Raw genomic sequence first — 20,353 nt, forward strand, 5'->3', positions numbered from 1 at the left:
GTTATTTTTATTTAGTTTTTCTTCCTTAGATGATGCTGTCAGACATTTACATGGCTGCTGTGTGCCAGACAGCTACTGATTTGATACAGAACCTTCTTTTCAAATGAAGTTAATCTCTTTTTTACCTAGAGTTACACCAGATAAGAGCCATCCTGGGACTTAAAATATCTGACGGCTGGTGCTTACTGTGCTCCATTACCTTTCTGTTCAGTCTCCCCACAGAACAGCTTGTAATAGCTGCCTCAGTGGTTGGATGGACTTGGATCTTCAACTTCTAATGCTTTGGCCATGCCTCTCTGACTGGAGCTGGAGCAGACTGCTCAGCCAAGTAGGGAGGTGCAGTCAGTCAGGGTGTCAGTCAGAACAGCGCGGTCAGTCTCAGCCGCTGTGTTTACCTGTCTGAAGGAGTGGGTGAGGTTCCTTCTTGCACCCAGTAGGCGTAAACACAGAAATGCTTTTTCCACAAGTGCTGTCTTTAGAAATGGGTAATTTGGGATGTGAGTGTGAATCAGCAGAGCTGTGTGTAGGAATTTCACCTGGTCAGTGACCTCCTGCCTTTCTTACTTGACTTTATTCTTGGAAATGTGTTAGAGGCGTGCTTTAGGTTGGCTGGGATTTTTGTTTGGTTATGACCTTTCCAGAGTCAAAGAATGTGAGATATCACAAGGTCTCTGGCATCAAAATAATGTGTCCAAACAAACTGCTCAGTTTCCCATTGCAAAATCTTCAGGTCTGATTAGTGTAAGCTGCCCTCTTTTAAATCAGGGCAGAGAACACAAAACTCAGGCAATGAATGTGGCAAAAAAATACTGTTTTGCACGTATGTGGTGTCTGAGAGTGACTCGTCCAACACTGCTGGAAACAACCCAGCTGCTTCCCTGAGCACTGTGAAGTGGCCAGAAGGGCTTTTGTGCCTGTGGCACACGGTCTCTTCAACTATGCTTTTCTTCCTGTAAAAATACAGTGCTGATGTAAAAGTACTTCTTGTTAATGTGCCAAAATCCAATGTACCAAAAAACTGTATCATTTTCTTCATCATGTATATTCTCCAAAATTTCTCGTCCCTGTTTCAGTGCTCCAGGAGGACAAACTGGCTCCAAAATACTTTAGGTTTTTTGCTCAGTCATTTATTTTAGGCTAATGATACTAAAATACTGAAACTAGGAAAAGCCTGCCCATTTCTCATTAAATTTGTTAACCAGCTTCCATAAAATGAAAATAGATCATTTGGAAGGAGGGTCAGTGCACAGAGAATTAGAAAAAAAAAAAATTCCTTTTTATTTCATTAAGATTTTGCATCAGTTTTGCTTTTGCTTGCTTATACTTCCAACAAAGGGACATCCTAGCCTTATTCTCTATGCTTTGGTGCAAAACAAATAATCATAGGCAGTGCATCACCTTCTAATGAAATATGTTACTGTGAAGGTTTGCTGTTTCAGCCCTGGGAATGTAACTGGTGTTTAAATGTGCTCTTATGTTCCCTGATAAGGCTTGTTTGAGAAGACTGGATGGATTTGTACCTCAATACAATGAAAATTCTGCCAGTCAGAAAGTCTGAGCAGTGTCTTGAGGAGGGTGGGATCAACTGAGAAAAGCTGTATTTAAGAAGCGTGAAAAAAAAGTTTTAGACTTGCTTAGTCAAAAGAATTATCTTGTCTGAACACTTTGAAGTCCAGTTAATTGTTTTTTTCCCCTTGAAACACAAGTTTGTTTTTTGCATGCTTCTTGGGAAAGTGCAGTTAGGAAAAGAGATGGAAGGTAAGCTGCTGTCTGCTTGCTATTAGTGTCATCTGGATTTAAATGTAGTACTTTTGCTTTGCTGCTTTAAATTTGACTCGTTATGTTGCGGGCATTCAAAGCAAGTGCTTTGTGACTTTCCAGCAGTGCCTGAATTGCATCTGGGGGTTTGCCAGTGGGGACAGTGTCCTGGGTATTCATGTTGACTTTTGGCATGCAATCCTTTCCCCTCCTTTTAGAAAACCAATGAGAATCGCAGTGCTTCATCAGCCAGCTCAGCAAGACAACCCCAAAATCCGACAGATTCTGAGCAGTCCAGAAATTGTTCGGCACCACCACCTACAGCCCCATCAGATTCCCAAGCAGATGGCAGCCGCGTGGTGTCGGATCGGGATGCTCAGCCCGCTGCTGCAGGGCCCTGAGACGCGCTCATCTTACCAAACCCAGTGCATGGAATTCTGCTTCTCACCTGGGAAACGCTGGAGTAGGAGCTCAAAAGTAGGACTTCCTTCATCTTAACAATCATAATGTGACGCAGTGCAAGCTTTTAACTATATAAAGAATATTCATATGACTACACAGAGCAATGTGAGCAGGGAAGCCGAAAGTTCGGATTCTTGAGGGAAGCAATGTGGCCACGTATAATGGTAGGAAGAATTCTCAGCTGATTTGCTAAAGCTGAGTTGAGTGCTATGAGATTTTTTTTGCCATCTGTGAAAGAAAGGGAGTTCACTCCTCATTTGTTGAGGCACGGTGTGTCTGACTTCATTGGGTAATTTTTTTTTTCTTCAAATTCATTCCCAAATCAAAATTAAAAGACTTTATAAGAGAGACACTGAGTTTCCCTGAATAGTCTATTAGAAAATACCAGATCTAATAATTCTAGGAATGTCATGAAACTGTCTCTGGAAAGATTTCTCAGAAACAGAGTAGCTTAAGGAAGTGTATCTTAATATTATGGTGACGGATTGAGTAAACCACATACATATTCAAAGAATATGTTTTTGAAGCTAATGTTCTGTTGTTTGAGATAAAAGTTTAGTTCTGCAAAGCAAAGGTTTTGAACTGGCATTTTAGTGCAACACAAAAGCTGGAGGAAAGCTTCTGAAGTTACCCTCTGTGCTTGCAGCCCTGCAGCTGGGCATAAGGTTGTGTGGGTTTGGGTAACTTTAGGTTTGATGTTGTATTGAGGTGAGAATCTTTGATCAAGATTGCACAGCCTGAGATTGATCAATGGTCTTTTTGGGGTTTTTATTTCATCATCTATAAAAGGGTTTATTTAATGCAATATAGTTATTATGGTTATTTATTAAGAAAACAGTAAGCTTTAAGTGCCTAGGGAAGGTCGGGGGGGGAGGAATCACCTGAAAATCTTAATGTTTAGGATTATAGGGGCAAAGTAGTGGATGCAGAAATCAAGTAGAGTGAGAGATTCTCAGGTGGAAGCAAATGTAACTCAATTGCAGTATGTTTAGGAGGTTACTTTGCCCAATGTCAAGACACTGGAGGACTTTGGATTATGTTTTGTTATGCTTCTTAATACTGTCTGCAGCCAGCTCGTGCTGGTGCATAGAGAAAATTGCTGCTGGAGGGAAATTCTCGGGCTCAGGGAAGAGTTGGGGGGGTTTAGTCAAGATAGTGTTTTGGCCCATTTTCTTAGATGAACAGCTTGTTCCCAGGAGATCCTGAGCACTCTGCTCCCATGGGACCGAGGGAGCACTGGTCAGCTGCCCTCCTGGAAGTGAGAGAGGTGTGTGTGAGGCCTCTGCCCTCCTGGAGGTGAGAGAGGTGTGTGTGAGGAGTGAGGCCTCTGCCCTTCTGGAGGTGAGGTGTGTGTGAGGTGCGAGACCTTTGCGGGGAAGGTGCTGCTGTGGGACTGTGCTGAGCCAGAGGCAAGGCCAACAGGAGCCCAGAGTCGGGGAGAGGAAGGTGGCAGCAGCTGAGCAGGGAAGGGGGTGCACAGGTTTACCCACTTTGACATCTGTTAGCTTGACTGAAGGGGTGTCCCATAGCTGTGCTTTAGCTGTGCTTTTAGAACAACCCACGTTCTGGCAGTGCCTGGGACCAACACCATAGACAATAAAAAGAAACATCAATGACTAGCCACTAGTTACTTTTTTTGCACTTGAACTTAAATGTACTGTACTCACATAAATCCTCATGACTTGTCTAAGTGTCCTTTAAAATCAGAAATGTATTTATTGTATGTTTGTATAACTTGGAGGAGAACTAAAGACTGAACAGGTGACAGGATAGAAGGATGCTAAAAATCATCTTGAGGCTAACCAACCATTTGTTGAGTTCATGCTGTATGGTGTTACCTCAGCTGCTACTGCATAGCACCTGGATTGTGAAGTGAAGAGCTTGTACACTGTGTTTACACTTCAGAATTGTGTATTTGAAATGCCTGCTCTTTTTGGAATTGTATAGTCATTCTATGTTGCAAAATGGACATGTACACCTGGATTTTGATATTTGTGAAACTGTAAAAACTGTGGTAAGAAATATAAAATATCCATAACATATTTAATAGTATCAACATGAACTTTTATTTTATTTGCTCATATTAGTGTCAGCAGTGAACATAACCACTTGAAGTGAAAATAATTCAGTGATAATGACCTTTTACTAAAGTCACTGGAGGATGCTGAACCAAGAGCCTGGGAACTACTCTTGCACTGTGTTAAAACAGTTTTTGATAATAAAATCTGACTTTAGGCACCAGTTCTCTTCTGTGGGGTGCAGGGAATGAGGGACACAAACCGATGTGTGTTGTAAACTGGTCGCTATGGAATAGTGCAGGGCATCACTGTGAACACAACAGAGAACAGAGAAAAATGCAACATCCTTTGTTAAGGGAGAAGGGCTTTTATAAGAGTTAGGGCAATGGATTAATGCTTAGATTCTGTTCCTAGATTTTCTAGCTGAACAGTGGACAGACAGTACTTAACAATTGTGTTTCAGTAAGGCTGTGTCATCTCCACATATCACAGGAGCACTGTGCAAGTGACAGCACCTGGTTTGGTGGGTTTTGTTTATGGCATGCTTCCAGTGTTGGAACAGGCTTGGGAGGATTTTTAAGGTCACTATTAGCTACCCACTAAGGTAGCCAACATCTTTCTCCTGTTGCTGCCATTGTGTTGTCTATGCATTTAGTAGATTCCTGCTCTACTTTGGATAATATTTACCCATCCCTACCAAATAATGGATCTCACAACTACATATAGTGTGGGCTGATTTTCATTTAATTCTTACTGCTTTTTAACTTTTTTCCTTGTTGAAGTTGGTATACCTGGTATTCTTCTAAAACATGAAGTTACCTAAACTGGGGAGGGCTTTTCCATTTAACATGTATTTAACATTATCTATTGCTTAGATAAAATACTATCTTAATATATACTCTGGGCTATTGTATTTAAATACATATTATGTACTTGCATACCTCCATATTATAGAAGGGCAATCATCACTACCTCACTAAAGAGAGGACATCCAGAAAAACTCTGTGTTTAAGCTCAGACAAATCTGATTCTCTCCCTTGGCCTGAAATTACTTAGATGGGTGTTCTTACCTAATTATGAAGTACACTGAAAAAAGCCTGTGTACTTCAAAACATCCAAGAAACATTAAGACATCTCTTTGAATATCCTTTGCCTAATCTGTAATGATTTTAAGTACTCCATTTTCATGATGGTGACACCAACAAAGATTAAATAAATTGAATTTGGTCTATGGTAATTGTTCATGTAGGAGTTTCCACCCTTCTCCCAAACCATCCAAGATCACGAGGCTTTCCTCTGTTTTCACAGTTGCTTGTTGCTAGTGCCAGAGCCCCCCAAGCCAAACCTGACATCCAGAGTGTGGGTGGCAATGTAGCTATAGATTTGGTAGCAGCAGCCTCTCTTCGGGGTGAGTCTTGCTGCTAGTGGCCTTCCTAAACAGAACTCTTGCTCTGTTTGGATCACCTGCCTGACATGGCTTTTCTCTGCTAAACATGCTTTAGATTCAGCATAGGTACGTAAAATCTTATGGCACTAAAGGGTGTTGAGTGTCTCTTTTCAGTAAAATGGAAGAGTTCCTTTAACGCTGAAGCACCATAAAGGAGGAAAGACCACATCAGTAAGGCTTTAAGACTTTCAAGCACCAGCTGAGTCCTCTGTTACACAGAGGAGCTCTTGGATTATGGTGTGGCCGCACTTCTTAACACCGTTGGAGGTCGTGGGTTTTGTCCCTGGTGCAGTGATGGACAAGGAGAACCCAGGACAGCACCTGCACTGAAGCTGAAGTCATGCTGCACCACCAGGCTTGTTACAGAGAACAGACACCCCTTTTCAGCAGACAGATCCCAGTCTGACATGCCCTTCTTGAGCACCAACTGCTCCCTGTCACTGACAGTTCCCTGGTGGGTTTGTAAGATCAGACAGTGACAGAATTAATGGTCTTTTGTTTTCTGCAGTGTGTAAGACAGTAAAGGAAATCAGCAAAGTGAGAACAGAAGAATATAGGGAGGGATAGTCTAAAAAACAAAAGAAAGAAATGACATTTGCAGGTCAATGAACTGAGGTACACACTCTACTCCCTAGCCTAGGACTGTGTAATACATAAGCTGAAAGACACTTGACTGCCTGAATTTCTCTCCCTGGTCTATTTTTCCTCCCCACATAACTCCTGTGAGAAGTCCCACACATGGTTGAGGAAGGGAAGGTAAAACCCAGGTAGCTTCCCTCATTGTTTTGCCAAGAATGATTTTCTGCTTCTTACTCAGTGAACAAACCACTGAGTACTCTGAGGCCAGTGGAGCTCTGTGTGAGATACCTGCATTCCCAGTTCCAGGCTCACAGAAGCACTCTGGCCCTGCTAATAGCAGTTTTTCCAAGCAGCTGAAACAGCCTCAGCCTTTGTGGCCTTTCTGGGGCTCTTGAGAGGCCTGGAGGAGACAACAGCACCTGCCTGAGGTAAGCTGACACTGAAACTGAAGGCAGTAGCAAAAATGTTTGGGGATGGAGAACCTTTCCCAAGCCATCTGCAGCTCCATCAGAGGTGGAGAAGCAGAGGATACAGAAAGGTTTAGCAGAAGATCTGTACAAGAGGAAAAAAAGTATGTAAATAAATAAAGACTTGGAAAGAACAAAATGCAGCAGAGATCAAGAACAGAATAATATGGGGAGGGGGTGTAAAGTCAGGCAGCATTCTGAGGGGCAAAGAGAGCTTAAAACTAAAGGCAGAGGCAGGATGAAGCTAAAAGACATGCCCAGCCAGAAGGGGAAACAAACCTTGTTCAGCTGCATTAACTCTCTATGAAAAGTCTCACAAACAACAAACACAGTTTATCAACACTCTAACAGCATTATCAGAAATTGACACAGAGGGTACTTAGTAAAAACACAGTATTAAAAATGGCTTTTCGTCCCTCTCGTGCTCAGCACAGAGGACTTGATGGAAAGGGCCAAAACAGATTCTCTGTTTGCTAGAGGTAGTATCCTTGGTAAAAGAAGGCATCCTGGTGGACAGGCTGTCTCCAGTACTTGCCTTGGAAATACACAATGTTTCCCCAGTGAAAATACCCATAGCACAAGACTCCTCTTCACTAGAACAGCCCCTGTGGTTTTCTTCTGTTGCTCTAATCAGGTAACATTGGTGATACAGGAAGCAGTTTTTTCAAAAACCCTTCTTTGTCCACCAGCAACCACAAGAAAAGGTCAAGTGTGAGTTCTCTTCTGTATCCTCCCTTTCTAGGACAAGTGTGTTTTCGGTCTCTTTTTTTTTTGTTGTTGTTATTTCTCAAAGCAGCTCAGTAGCATATGGAAATGGAATTTGTGTATGCATTTCATTTTCATTCTCCTCCTCTTCTTCATGGACAGAATTGGCTGGCTCATCTTGCTCAGACTGTGCCCTTGTCTCAAACAGCTGCTCTTCCAGGAAGGAGCTCCCAAAGCCATACTGCTCATCGTGTGCCTTTGTTTCTGCAGGTGAGACGTGGGGAGATCCCAGAACAAAAGCTGCAAACCTGCCAAATTTTGAAAGGGAGAAGTCATCAGCTGAGAAATTTGAAGAAGAAATACTGTAAATTCTAGGGGGGTTGCTATTTAAGCAGGAGTGTTGTAAGGACATTCCCACAGGCAGTGCAGATGAGTTGGAAGTTCGAATAACAGATGGCAACAACCCCAAAGATTGGTTTCCCCAGCTCATCTTTTCAATGTTTTCTGTAGAACTAACTTTTGCTCTTCTTGAAACCATCTGCAAGGTCTTGTGACTAAGCAAGAACATCTAACTTCATTTTCACGTCTTGTCAGTACTTGCAGTGGTAATCCAGAGTAAGCATTTGTACAGTGGGGTAGTTGGTACTTCAGCATCTAAAAATAAATGAAAGCTGTAACATATTTGAGACAAAGGCTGTAAGAATTCAGGTGTGTTGATACTGCTAATGAGAGGAAAAAATGGCAAGAATTCTGCACTCCTACGTTGTGTGTAGTCACCTTGTTCCTGGTGCTGTGTGCGCACTGTGGGCAAGCTGAGCTCAAGTCTTCCCAAAGAATTCCTGCCTCTGGTGAAGCTTGGAGCTGCAGACTGGGAATTCTGCAGCTGCTCCAAGTAAATGCCAGAACAAAGCATGAATTTAGCACTGCCCCTACACTGCAATCCACCACAAACCTTACTTTCAGTGGGTAACTCCATTGAGGAGAGAGAATGGAGCTGGAGGTTTCTGGCAAGCATGTGGGAACAGACGGCAGTTCTGACACCTGGGTAAGTGTCGACAGCATCAGAGAGATGTATGAAAAAGGAAATGCAGCTACATTCTGGAGTTCTGGTAAACTGATCAATAATTTACATTTCAGACTTAACATTTCTGTGAGATGAACGTCGTCACCTCGCTGTTCTTGGAAGCTCTGTTAGTCTAAATGGGGAACAGATTTGCCTTGGGATGAGCCACAGTCTGATGCTTAATGGGAGCTGTTGCTGTTGGTTCTCCTTTTTATTTCCCTATTCTCAACCAGTGAACAGTTTATAACAACTCTATTAATGAAATGATGGCTAGAAAAGATGTGTGTCTCAGTTGTTTTGTCCATTTGGTGGTCATTTAGTTCTACAATAGTAAGCTTTCACTTTTATCTCTCCATCATGCTGAAGAAGGCAAGCAGCTTAAAAAGTAAGACAGTTTAACAGTAAATCTATCAAACCTGGCAGAGAGGCTGTCTGCGTGCCAGTCCAAGGAAGATGAAGGTTCTAAAAATGGGTTTAACTTGTTATTGATTAAATTCCAAGCTGACTGGGGTTCCTTTAAAATCATGACACTTGGTTCTGTGACAAGGACTAAGTCTTTGTGGCTGGATAATATATGGAACTCTGCTTCTGATATCATCAAGTTTTTGTTTTGATGGGAATACACTGTTATGATTAATTTTATATTCTGTAGGGTTTTCTAGCTTTGCTTGCTTGACCCTTCCTGACCTATATTTGTCTTAGGTTTATCTCTTAAGATATACATGGCACAGCTCTTCTACCTGTTCTACTTGGTAGTTGCAGGTATTGATTTTTTTCTCTGTATTCTTTGTCTTAAATAGTAATACTTCAATAATAGGAATCCCTGACTGTGCAGGTTTGCAGTTGGAGAGGTTAATATAGGTAATATTTGAGTATGTATCTTCACCCTGCCCCAGTTTTACACCGCAGAAAAGGGCACTGCCCTAAAACCTGAAAGAGAGCAATTCCACCGGTTAGAGCCCCCCCAGAGTCACTGCAAGAGCTTACAGAGGTATGCAGGAAGCCTTTATGTTCTGTGACCATGAATTAGCTGTGAAGGTCTACAAACTCCCAAGAGTAATTTGTGGTCAGGGAGGAACAAACAGAAGTTTAATGCCACCAGTGAGTAATACCCTTGAGAGGTGTGGCTGTGGTCCTGAGTGGGATATGCAAGATAAACACACCTGGAAGAGTGCCTGAAGTGGCATTTAGGTCTGCTGTGTGCCAGTGTCTGTGCAATGTGGTTCCTGTTTCAGAGGAGCCAGGTTTTCTTACCTGTGTGGAGCCTGGAGTTTGGATATAGCTATCCATGATGGGAAGTCAGGGTTCCTGCAGAATGAGCGCAGCTCCTCCAGAGCTCTGATAGTTTCACTTTCACCTTGTTCTCGGTATTCCTCTTCAGTAAGGTATTTAAACACCAATTTCTTTGATTTAAAGTGATGCTTCACTTTTCTAGAATGAAATTTAAATAATCAATATTTATAAAGTCTTCTGACATATAATTATCTGTCCTTTTTCTCTATACCTGCTATTAACATGCATTAGTCACCTCTACCCTTTTAAGAGAACAAGCTGCATTCTTACATTTGAGGACAAGGTATGTAATGTTTGCTAGCCTGTTTACCCTATGTTTTAACCAAAGTTGTAGAACTTCACATGATATTTAATGAGCTTCAGATGAGCTTTAGATCAGGTCCTTATTGTGTATGCATGGACTAAAATCTCACAGAATTAAAGAGATGGCTGCTTGCTCAGCCATTTTTAGGTGCAAAATGCAAAATGTGTCTGTGCAGAGACACGGGCTGAATCAAAACCCAGTCTGCATATGTTACTTCAAAGATAAGCAATGCTCTAAGCCTGTTGTGAGTTGTTCATGTTGTTTACTAGATTGCTTCTCTTAAATCTTGTTCTAAATTACAAAACTGAGTAGTCTGAGGCCAAAATGTTTACAATCTGATGGTTTTTTAGCTGCTGCGTAGCGATGTATAATATAATTAGATATAAATTAGAAAGTGTGCCATGTTCTGTTTCCTTCTGTCGACTGCTTTCAATTTAAATGTTGTGATGAGTTAAGATAAGCAAGGGCTGGATGCCCATAAAACTTTCAGCTCTGTATAAAAACACCTGCTCCAACATCAGCAGCATCCAACTTTCTTCTTTGTATCTCTTCAAAGCAGAGAACTGTAGCCATTGTTTAGGTCAAATGGTGAAGGGTCTTGCTGGCTCAGTGAGATCCACTGTTTTTAATAAGAAATACTGCAAGATTCTTAATTATTTTGATATATTTGCTGCTCTGAACTGTGTATCTGGCATCATGGCCTCACAGTTGGGTGCTGTGGCTAAAGGATTTTGCAACAGAAAAATTAGAAAGCCCTTATCATTCTCCTAAGTGAGATTTGTACAGCTGTATTTCTTTATAGAAGCATCAGTTAATGAAAACCAAAAAGAAAGACCCACAAAAGAATAAACTACAGTGTTTCAGAATAAAACTTGAAAGTAAAAGTGAACTTGTGGCCACATCATACTGATTCCAGAGTGTTTTGAACCTGCTTACAACAGGTGTTGATCTTACATGTTGCTTTTGAAACAGCTGTTGCTCCTCAGCTGCAAGCAAAAATGGGTCTACAACAAATGATAAATTCTACTTAAAATAAAAAAGCTTCAACTCAGGCCACACTTCAGCATGTAAAAAGAGAAAACAAGACCAAAGCAGTATGTTCTTCAAAACTAAACAGTGCGTAAAAAAACCCCAAGCCCAAATTATTTGTTTTTTATTATTTTGGTTGTGCTAGTTCTATCCTTTGCCTCTTCCTATTTCTCTGTGGTTCATCAGAATCCACAGCTATGGAACAGTGTGTACTCTGAAGCTGGATGCCATCCATCACTGAAGGTAAAAAACAGATGTCAATTGGCAGGGATTTTTAGAATCTTCATTTGAGCATTGCACTTGTGCTAAAACATGCTTCAAATTCAAGGATGAGCAAACACGTTGTTCCTGCATTGCTATTGAAGACACTTAGCAAGTTAAGGTCTACTTACTGCAAGCAGTTCCTCTTCCAAATCCACAATGTAAATGGGCCTCTAGGAATACTGAGGAGTATCTCCATAGTTAGCAATTCTGATAGATTGCTTCCATGAATCACAGTGAGGTAACAAACTTGGAAAACTAAAATCATGGAGAACGCTCTTTTGTGGACATGTGATTTTAGTCTCTGAACTCGATTCAATCTCCAAGGACTGGCAGTTTTGAACAGTGCATCCATGGTGATGGTACACTGCTTTATCTCTAAGATTCCATGTAAGTTCCCTGCAGCTTCTCTCACTACACGTCAAAGCAAGGCAGTACTGCTGCAGTCTAATCAATCAAACAGAAATGTTCTGGTTGCCATATGCTGTGCACTAGAAGGTGCTACATTAGTCCTTAAGAACACAGTCACATTCCTCCATTATCCACAGAACAAAACTCATGCTTAAAACTGCCAAGTGGAAAATAATTTCAGTGTCTCTGGACCATAAACCTTTCCTACTGCAGTTTTACATTTTTACATTTACATACAATTACGAACTAGTACTAGAAATTCCTAACCATTATTGAAGTGTAGGGGGCTATTTCATTATCAGCTTCCAGTATTTCCCGGTTCTCCCAGGACTTGGACACTGACAAACAGACACAGACCTGGCAATGTGACAGGCAGCACCCAGGGGGTAGCACAGGCCTTTGGAGCAGAGGCTGACTGCTATCACTGCATATGCAACTTGAGGGATGGTGACACCAAAGTAGATCAGGACAAAGGCTGTTAACTGGAGCGTCCATGTGAACAAGGTTATGTTGAGCTCCGTGGTCAGTGGCCCGTGCTGATAGCAAATGGCAAAGCTGGTAATCCCAACAGCCAGAAAATACCCTGTAGGAACAGAAAAGGACATGGAGAAAAAGATGCAAACTACCCCTATAAACTTTACTTTGTTTCACAAAGCTTGCAGCTGCTGTGAAGTGTAGCCTGCTGATTCTTGTGTTGTCTTAGAGACAACAGCATGATATTTTATGTGCTTTCTATTTCCAAAGTGTGCCAAGAGTTCACAAGGTTATCTTTGAACAGCTTTTAGCCAATGCTGTGTGTGGGCTGCACATGAATTCTCCTCATGAGACCATGTTGAGGCAGGTGCCAGATCAATGGGTTTGTCAGCCCCTGCAGCCACATCCTGTTCCCAGTGTGTGCATCCATTTCCCACGTCCAGCAAAGTGCAAGCCACAGGAGCTGCCCTTTTGCTCTTACAGTATGTAACAGCAAATCAATGAACAAATAATGCAAGCAAATGTGCTCTCAGAACTAGTCCTCTACATCAAACTCTTTAATGATACAATGTGCATAAACACTCATTTGAGTGGATTAGGAACCTTTAGAATGTTTCAACACCTATGGCTTAGGAGAACATAGAGCTTTATAAATTAGTCACTTGATTTTCTCTTTTTATGGGCAGGTATTTGTCTGACCACTAAATTAAACCAAAATCTGCAGCACATTTCTTGGTAATTTTCTTACCCAACAGGTAGTTTTTGTGTTCAGACCACAACCACTGTATATTCTCTTTGAAGCAGTAAATAAAATAGAGAGAGACCATCCAGGAGCCACTCATTAAAATCCAGAAGGTACTGTGCTAGAAATTAAAAAAAAAAAAAGGTAAAAAAACTTCATCAAAAAAATCCAAGTCAGAATCAGGACCATTGTTTCCAAAGGAACTCACAGGCAAAAACAGATGTGAAATTCTTTAGACCTATAGGATTTGAGACTTCCACTGCACAATCCTCTGCATGCTACAACAAAATAGTATCAATTCCAAGCAGAGCAACTGCATCCCTGTATTTGTGTATCATGTCCCAATGTCACAGTATAACCCTATGGACATGTGCTCCCAATTAACATTATCTCAGCAATATTCAGGGAATGCACAGGCTTTATAAAAGTAAAGGAAAAAAATCTCATCTGCCTTGCAATGAATTGTCTTTGGTGAATGGAACAGAATCTGTCTCAGTTGCCACTATATTTTTATTTAGATTTACTCACAGATTCAAAGGTAAGATTAGCTTCAGTTCAATAAAATAATTTATGTTTCAGAATGAACTCTTCTTGTATATCACCAGTGCCTGTTCAGTTTAAACTCAGGAGGAAGCTAAATAGAACTTGACTCTGACCTAACTATATTTACTTGATTCAAACAATCCTGCAGCATTTCGGGGCAGTCATCTGGCCACAAAACCAGAACAAGGTCAGAATCTGGCTCTGTACTGTCACTTCTTGTATTGTGATTACTATTATTTTGTTTTATAAATGCAGATTTACCCTTGGAATAAACCTTTTAAGTGTCAGCAGGACAAAGACTAGTAGAGCAAGAACACCCAGTATTACTCCAGAAAGGTAAAAGAACTTGGCACTCCTGTAAAAAGAACAAGAGAGAATATGGTGAGAAGTATCATTTGTAATTGGTTAAGATGCCAATATTTGTAAAAACAGCAGTGATCTTCAATAAGAGCTTAAATCATCTGTAAGTTAGAGTTGTAGTTATATGGTTAACTGGCCATAGCAGCTCAGATATTAAATCTGTGTAAGGAAAAATTTCCAAAAGATACTTAAGGTCACTGGAGTTGTTACAGGTTAAGAGACTGTGCTGTGGTTTTTTAAAGCTCACACCACTTCTGATTGCATTGACCTTCCAGTCTCTAGTACACAGAAGAAAATGAAATAACCAATATGGTTCTGTACTGCAAGAGTTTTATTTTAATTTAAAATGCAGAAAACCCTCCACAAACCCACAAGGTTTTTTTCCTAAGCACATCCATTTATAAATTCCATCTTATTAATTCAGAGTTAATGCTATAAAACCTATTGCTGCTCTGCTTGTTTAGAGGTGCCTCCTGACAATTATTTTGTGACTCACTTTGCTTTGAAGTTGTAGGCACATATTTTGCTGTAAGAACTGAGTGTCCTCCCTTACGTGCTATGCAAAATGTGCATCAGAAGAAAGGCTGGCACAAAGGTGGAGCCAGAAGAGGCCCCAGATGACTTTATAACCTAAATATTTCCTCCCAAGGAAAGCATCATTAATAATCAGCATTATTTAGCATTCAGCTATCCTCAGTGGTCTACAAAAGGGAAAAAGGACTTTTCTGATCCACACACTTGCCCACTGAGGACTGATTGTCTTGGTGTCCCCCAGTGCAGGAAGCTTGGATACAAAAACCCTAACACAGCTGACTGATAAACAGAGTTAGGTACTCCAAGGTATGCCACAATCTGTCCAAATACAAATGGTATGAGGAAGTTTGAAATATATATTCAGTTCCTTATTTCACTTTCCCAAAGAACTGCCTCTTTAGCTTAGCAAACAGACCAAAGCTGCACAGGCCTTGGGAAAGAAGGTCAAAAGCAGCTAGTACTCACCTGCTCAGGCTGTTTGCAAAATGGAACAGAAAAATTCCAGCTACAAACAAAAACAAGAGCTTTCCATCTAGCACTAAAAAGGGGGGAAAGAAATAGAAATTGACTTTAGACTAATTCAATCTGAAATGCTGATTATATAAAATATCAACAGAAAAGTCCTAAGTTTCTTACAGAAGAGATGGTACATTCAGTAGCACTGGCAATACCAAGCCATCTGTGATCTAAACTCAAAGAGTTGGTACTTACTTTCTCTTTTCACCCTCACAATGTATGGTTCAATTTTGAAGGGTTGTATTTTGAAGCAAACGTCCTCTCCATATTGTTTTACGCTCAGAAAAGTCTCTGTACATGTCTCTGGCTTCCAGAGGATTTGAACAGCACATGCAACAAACTCAAAAACGGTTTCTGAATTCCGACAGTTGTTTTTGTCTGAAATAGGCTCAAACCGGAACTTTTCTCTGCTGCTAATTTTTATCTAGAAACAAAGAATACACAGAGAAGCAGCTCAGAATCACTGTGGGGTTTTGTGAATGATACCACTTTTCAGCCATGCATGTGGTAATGAAAATCAATTGTTTAGTATTGGTTATTTATACTATGCAAAAATTAATTGTTTACAGTTAATCACCTTACAAGGTAATTCAGAGAACTCAGCAGCAGCAAAGTTCAGTAGAGAGACCTCAATCCATCCAAAAGCACAGTGGGTTTGGTTTTACTGTGACACTTGCCCACATACAAATTTCTAGCAAAGCCAGTAATATCTGACTGACCACAGTTTGTGAATGTTCATACCCCTCCTCCTTCACTTCCTGAACCGTAACAAATTTGACTTGCGTTTCTTTATAATGAAATCTTCATGTTGGGGACATAAGACGGATGAGGAAAATGAATGACAGCTTAACCAGAAATTTAAATAGAAGCACATTCCTGTGGGGTATTTTGGGAATTTTTTGATGGTTCCCAGCACCCTCCCCCACCAAACTGGTAAGATATTTTGCCCATCTAAGGTGGGGTGATTTTCCTGAGAACTCTGGTACATTGTGAGCTCTTCATTGGGGGTTACTAGACAACAAAGACCCATCTGCAAAAAAAGTGATACAATGGGTAATAAACCAGGTTTGTACTGGGAGAGGAGACAATGTGTCAGCAAGTAATTTATTGTGGGAAAAATCTGAACTGTCTGCTTTTAAACATTGACTCCAGGAAAATGTGTGTGATTGATGGAGGATTTTACCACCTGGAGCCTGCTACCATTCATAAAAACATCTCCAACATGTTCCTGAGGAAAACAGTCCTAGGAACAGACAAAGAGATATTCCACTTTCTTATATCTGAGAGAAAGGTCCTACCGTAACAGAGACAAAATGTAGTGGTTTCCTGCCTTTGTCTGGAGACATACTTCTAAGGAAAGAAAAGGAACCATGGAGATGGTTAGCTTGTTCCTTTAGCTGTTACTGCTTCCACTCTTGAAGAGATTTTATTTGCTTCAAACTAATCTCTAAATGTGTGTCTTGTAAGATGACCCTCTGTTACTCAGGAGAACAGACACACTGCTGCTGCAGCTTGTTCATTAGTCACAATCTAACGAGCCTTTGGTTCCTGCTCTTTGGTGTGCTGTGGTGAGAAAGCCACAGAACTGCATGCAGTCCTCAAATTTAGAAGTTCCATAAAGGCAGTTGGTGATAAGCAAAAGCCTTTGTTGCAGAGGTTAACAGTGGCCTGTGAACAGAAAAGGTGTGCAAGAAAATAATACACAATCCTAAATTAATGTTTTTGTGGCACCATCATACTCTAAGCCTGGCTGACATCCTTACAGTGGAGACCAAATCTCACTGCATCCTAACTGGAGGCTCACAATGCTGCATTTTTATCATGGTCCCAGCTATACACCACTCCAACTATTAATTCCATAGAGATGCTGCCCTGACCTTGCTAAGTGGCCACATGGTTTGCTGGGAAAAGCTCACATGAAATGTACTGAGTGATGCCCAGAACAGCCTCTTACCTGGAGAGTCGACCACAGGTACTGTAAGTGAATGGTTCTGTTTTGCACATAGCAGTAACAGTTTTCATCCTGCTTCTGGATGACATCCATTTCCTGCAATAAGCTGCAGTTTTTACCTGGGGGCAGCAAAAAAGTTAATTTTAGGCATGTGTCAAATACAAATGTCTAATTTTAGTCCATTTCATTGTTGTAAATGCTGACAGAAACATGCTCAATATGGTTAAGATGGAAATTCAAATTGGACTTTTAATCAAGTCATTTAGGCTCCAAAGTAAACTGCAACACCTTTGGGAAAAAAGTAACCAGGGTGGTATTTTTAAAAAGCGTAATCCAGAAAGGCTTGGCTTTAGCATCAGTGTTTTGATGGCACTGGAACAGGGCCTCTGGGCCAAATTCACTGCTGGCATGAGTGGGTTGTAACTCCACCAGAGCTCTCTATACCAGTGGTGAATGCAACAGTGGGAGTCTGAGCAGGTAAACAGACTGACATATTAACACAGTCACTTAGCACATGACACGGCTGCTGATCACAAAAGTCATACTCCTCTCCCTCGGAAATGTTTCTAATGTTAAATCACATAACTCTTCTTTGTAGAACATTTTTTCTCCTGTCACAGTCCAGCCATGGCATGTAATAAGGGAACTGCACTGACAGCTCACCATACATCACTGAATTAGAGATGTGAGTTGTTCTAACCCTCCTGAAACGTTAGTGAGCCCCTATGATTGTAAGAATTAAGATTGTACTTTTGAGCAGAAATGGATCTAAAAGATTAATGGAGCAAAGTTGGAATAACATACATTCTGATCTATATACATGTGTAAAATATACCCTACAGTGCATTACCACAGTGTTTCAAGAATGTAATTAAAGAGAAGCATAGAGAAAATAATTACACATCCAAACAGAGGGACTCATCTGGCTTACTGAATAGAAAATGCAGGTCTCAGCCAAGCTCAGTAATAACTGCTAATACACGGTCATGCACTCAGAGCAGCAAAATGAGTAAGTGCAGTCTCAATCCAGACAAGGGGATGCTGTTTGCAGGTAAAAACCTGCTGTATCTCTATAAGGAAGCTGAAATTAAACTAAATTATATTTTAACAAATTTATTTAAGCCAATGAAAAATACTGTGTGGATGTTCTTACTTAGGTTTATTATAGCATTACAGAATTATTGTCCACACATGATCCTACTAAATTGGTTTAACTTTAAAATTTGGGCATTTTCTTGTGGAAAAATTAACCATGGGATTAATTTGCATCCATGGCAAATCCCGTGGGAGGGAGCACAACCACTCAGACAAGCACTGGCTGGACCTTTAGACAGGCACTTTCACAAAAATCGTTGCACGGTGCTGCAAAAAGATTGTTTGTCACTGAAGTGCTGCCGAGTGACGCAGCAAGGTGAGGCTGGGCAGGACCCAGGTCTGAAACCAGGATAATCCAGGAACAGGAAATGGCAGGGCCAAAACACAGCCCGGAATGTCCACACCTTCCCCGAGGGCATCCTAGGATTTCCTGCCACTGTGCGTGAAGTATCCATCCGTGTCAAAGGCAATGTCACCCACATGCAAGGCTAGCAAGTATTTTCTTACTACTCATAGTTTTAAGGCATTTTTCTTGAGAAAAATCAGCTGCTTGAAATGTTGCATCAGCTGCACAGAGTGAAAAAATGATGTTCCAAAAGGGGAGATGCTTCTGAACAGGTAACTGAGGTGGTGCTGGGTTTACCTACTGGCAGGATGCACAGGCAGAGTAACTCAAATTCTGAGACGGCAAGCAAAGAAATTTGAAATGATGATCCATCAGCACCTGCTACAGAATCCGGAGGATGCCCAAGACTCGAGAAAGGTCAATGCAAGGAGGAAGCCGGTTCTCGAGTTCCTTATTGCTACAACTGAGCACAGCCTTTAGGGGTTTGTCTGCCCTCAAATACGTTAATAAAAGATCTATTGTGCACCCGATTCCCCCGGCCCGAGCTCCTGGGGAAGCCGGAGGGAGCCGCACGCCCCGAGGGGGCTCCGGCCGCGCCGCCGGGTGGGAGGGACGGGCCCGCGCTCGGAGCGCCGCGTCCCTTTGTCCGTGCGGGCTCCCGGCCCTGCCCCCGGGCACGGCGCGCAGCCGTCCTGCGGGCCCCGAGCCGCGGCGGGAGAGCTGCGGGACACGGCAAAGCGCCTCAGGCCGCCTCAGGCCGCCCCGGCCCCGCTGCAGCCGCCGTTGGGGCCCGGCCCGGCCCGCGCCATGTTGGGCGGCAGCGGGGCCCGGACGGCGGCGGGAGCGAGTCCCCCCCGCTCCCGAGGGGACGGCACCGAGCCACCCCCGGCCCGCAGCGCCCGCCCTGCCCTGGGCAGTACCTGCTGGCGGCACCTCCCCGCTGCCCGCCGCCGCCCCGGGCAGCGCCAGCCGGACGAGCAGCAGGAGCAGCCCCGGGCGGGTCCCCGGGCGGGTCCCCGGGCGCTGCCGGCGTTGGGGCGGCCGTGCCGGAGCCATGCGGCCGCCGGCGGCTCCAGCCGGGCCTGGCGGAGGCGGGGCGGGGACAGGGGCAGGGGCGGTGCGGGGCCCGCTGCCCGCTCCCCCCGCGGGGCCGCTCCCCCCGGGCCGGCTCCAGCCGCGACACTCGGCCCTCAGGGCCCGTCCGGAGGGGACAGCCCGCCCTCGGCTCCGCTCGGCCTGCCGTGCGCTGGGGAGAGTGCGCTGGGGAGAGAAGGGGGAAAACCATCGACCCCGAGCGCGGCCCAGAGCGCCTCCTCGCATCGTGGTGATCCCCTCAGAGCGAGAGCGCTGGCTGCCCAGGGAAGGTGTAAAGGAGCTCCGAACCAAACGTGCACGGCTTGTGGCAGTGCCAGAGCTCAGCCCGGGCATGGCCCCGGGCACGGCAGACAGGGGATGCTCTCCTCACACAGCCGGCTCCAGCCCCGGGAAAGGCCGGGCCGGGTCACCAGGGCTGGTGACAGCCAGGCACTGAAACACGCACTGATCACACCCTCTGCCCGCCCAGAGGCCCTGCCGGAACACAGGTGAACATCCAGAGCCATTCTGTGTTTCCTGGGCAGCCACAGGAGAGCCTGGAGGAGGCACCGCTCCCTGCCAGCCCTGTGAGACGTGAGCAATGTCCAGCTCAGCTGGGTCCCGCTGGCTCACTGCAGTCATTTTAGATCACCGGTGAGTCACAGTCAGCAGCCAGGGCTGGAAAGGGCTGGAGCTTTTTTTCCCTATTCTATGAAAATCAATAAGCACAATTTTGCCAAGGCATTCTGGCATCACTGTTGTCTATTTTTATACTGAGCCCTACATTTGGCTTTTCCAACCTACTTGCTTGGCTTCAATGCCTTCCCTTCCTTGTTCTTGAAACAATGCCCCTTCTCTGCGTGAAGGTTTGAGTTCCATTTTTAATTGTTTAGGGCTGCATCCAACTTCTGGGGGTGAGAG

General features: G+C 43.2%; 2 protein-coding genes across 4 annotated transcripts in view; one reads left to right on the forward strand and one right to left on the reverse strand.

Annotated features, from left to right (window-relative positions):
- MFSD6 (major facilitator superfamily domain containing 6) overlaps positions 1 to 4,262 on the forward strand; it is a 28,069-nt gene extending 23,807 nt beyond the window's left edge. For 2 of the 3 annotated variants that reach the window (XM_083864624.1, XM_083864623.1), the window contains exon 7: positions 1,977 to 4,262. In XM_083864624.1, the coding sequence (XP_083720750.1) occupies positions 1,977 to 2,159 (183 nt within the window). In that variant the 3' untranslated portion in view covers positions 2,160 to 4,262. Of the gene's footprint in view, positions 1 to 1,739; positions 1,759 to 1,976 lie in introns of all 3 variants that reach the window. The other variant, XM_083864625.1, reaches the window with a different exon arrangement.
- A 2,782-nt stretch (positions 4,263 to 7,044) lies between these two features.
- Positions 7,045 to 19,414, reverse strand: NEMP2 (nuclear envelope integral membrane protein 2; the record flags this gene model as incomplete). The annotated part of the gene is made up of 9 exons (XM_083864626.1): positions 7,045 to 7,744; positions 9,754 to 9,930; positions 12,155 to 12,380; positions 13,020 to 13,134; positions 13,818 to 13,911; positions 14,916 to 14,988; positions 15,162 to 15,390; positions 16,921 to 17,036; positions 19,279 to 19,414. 9 exons carry the CDS (start codon positions 19,412 to 19,414, stop codon positions 7,519 to 7,521), a joined length of 1,392 nt encoding a protein of 463 aa, XP_083720752.1. The 3' UTR covers positions 7,045 to 7,518.
- Positions 19,415 to 20,353: the final 939 nt, after the last annotated feature.

The sequence above is a fragment of the Zosterops lateralis genome (assembly GCF_965231275.1).
Source record: "Zosterops lateralis genome assembly, chromosome: 7".
Classification (NCBI taxonomy): domain Eukaryota; kingdom Metazoa; phylum Chordata; class Aves; order Passeriformes; family Zosteropidae; genus Zosterops; species Zosterops lateralis.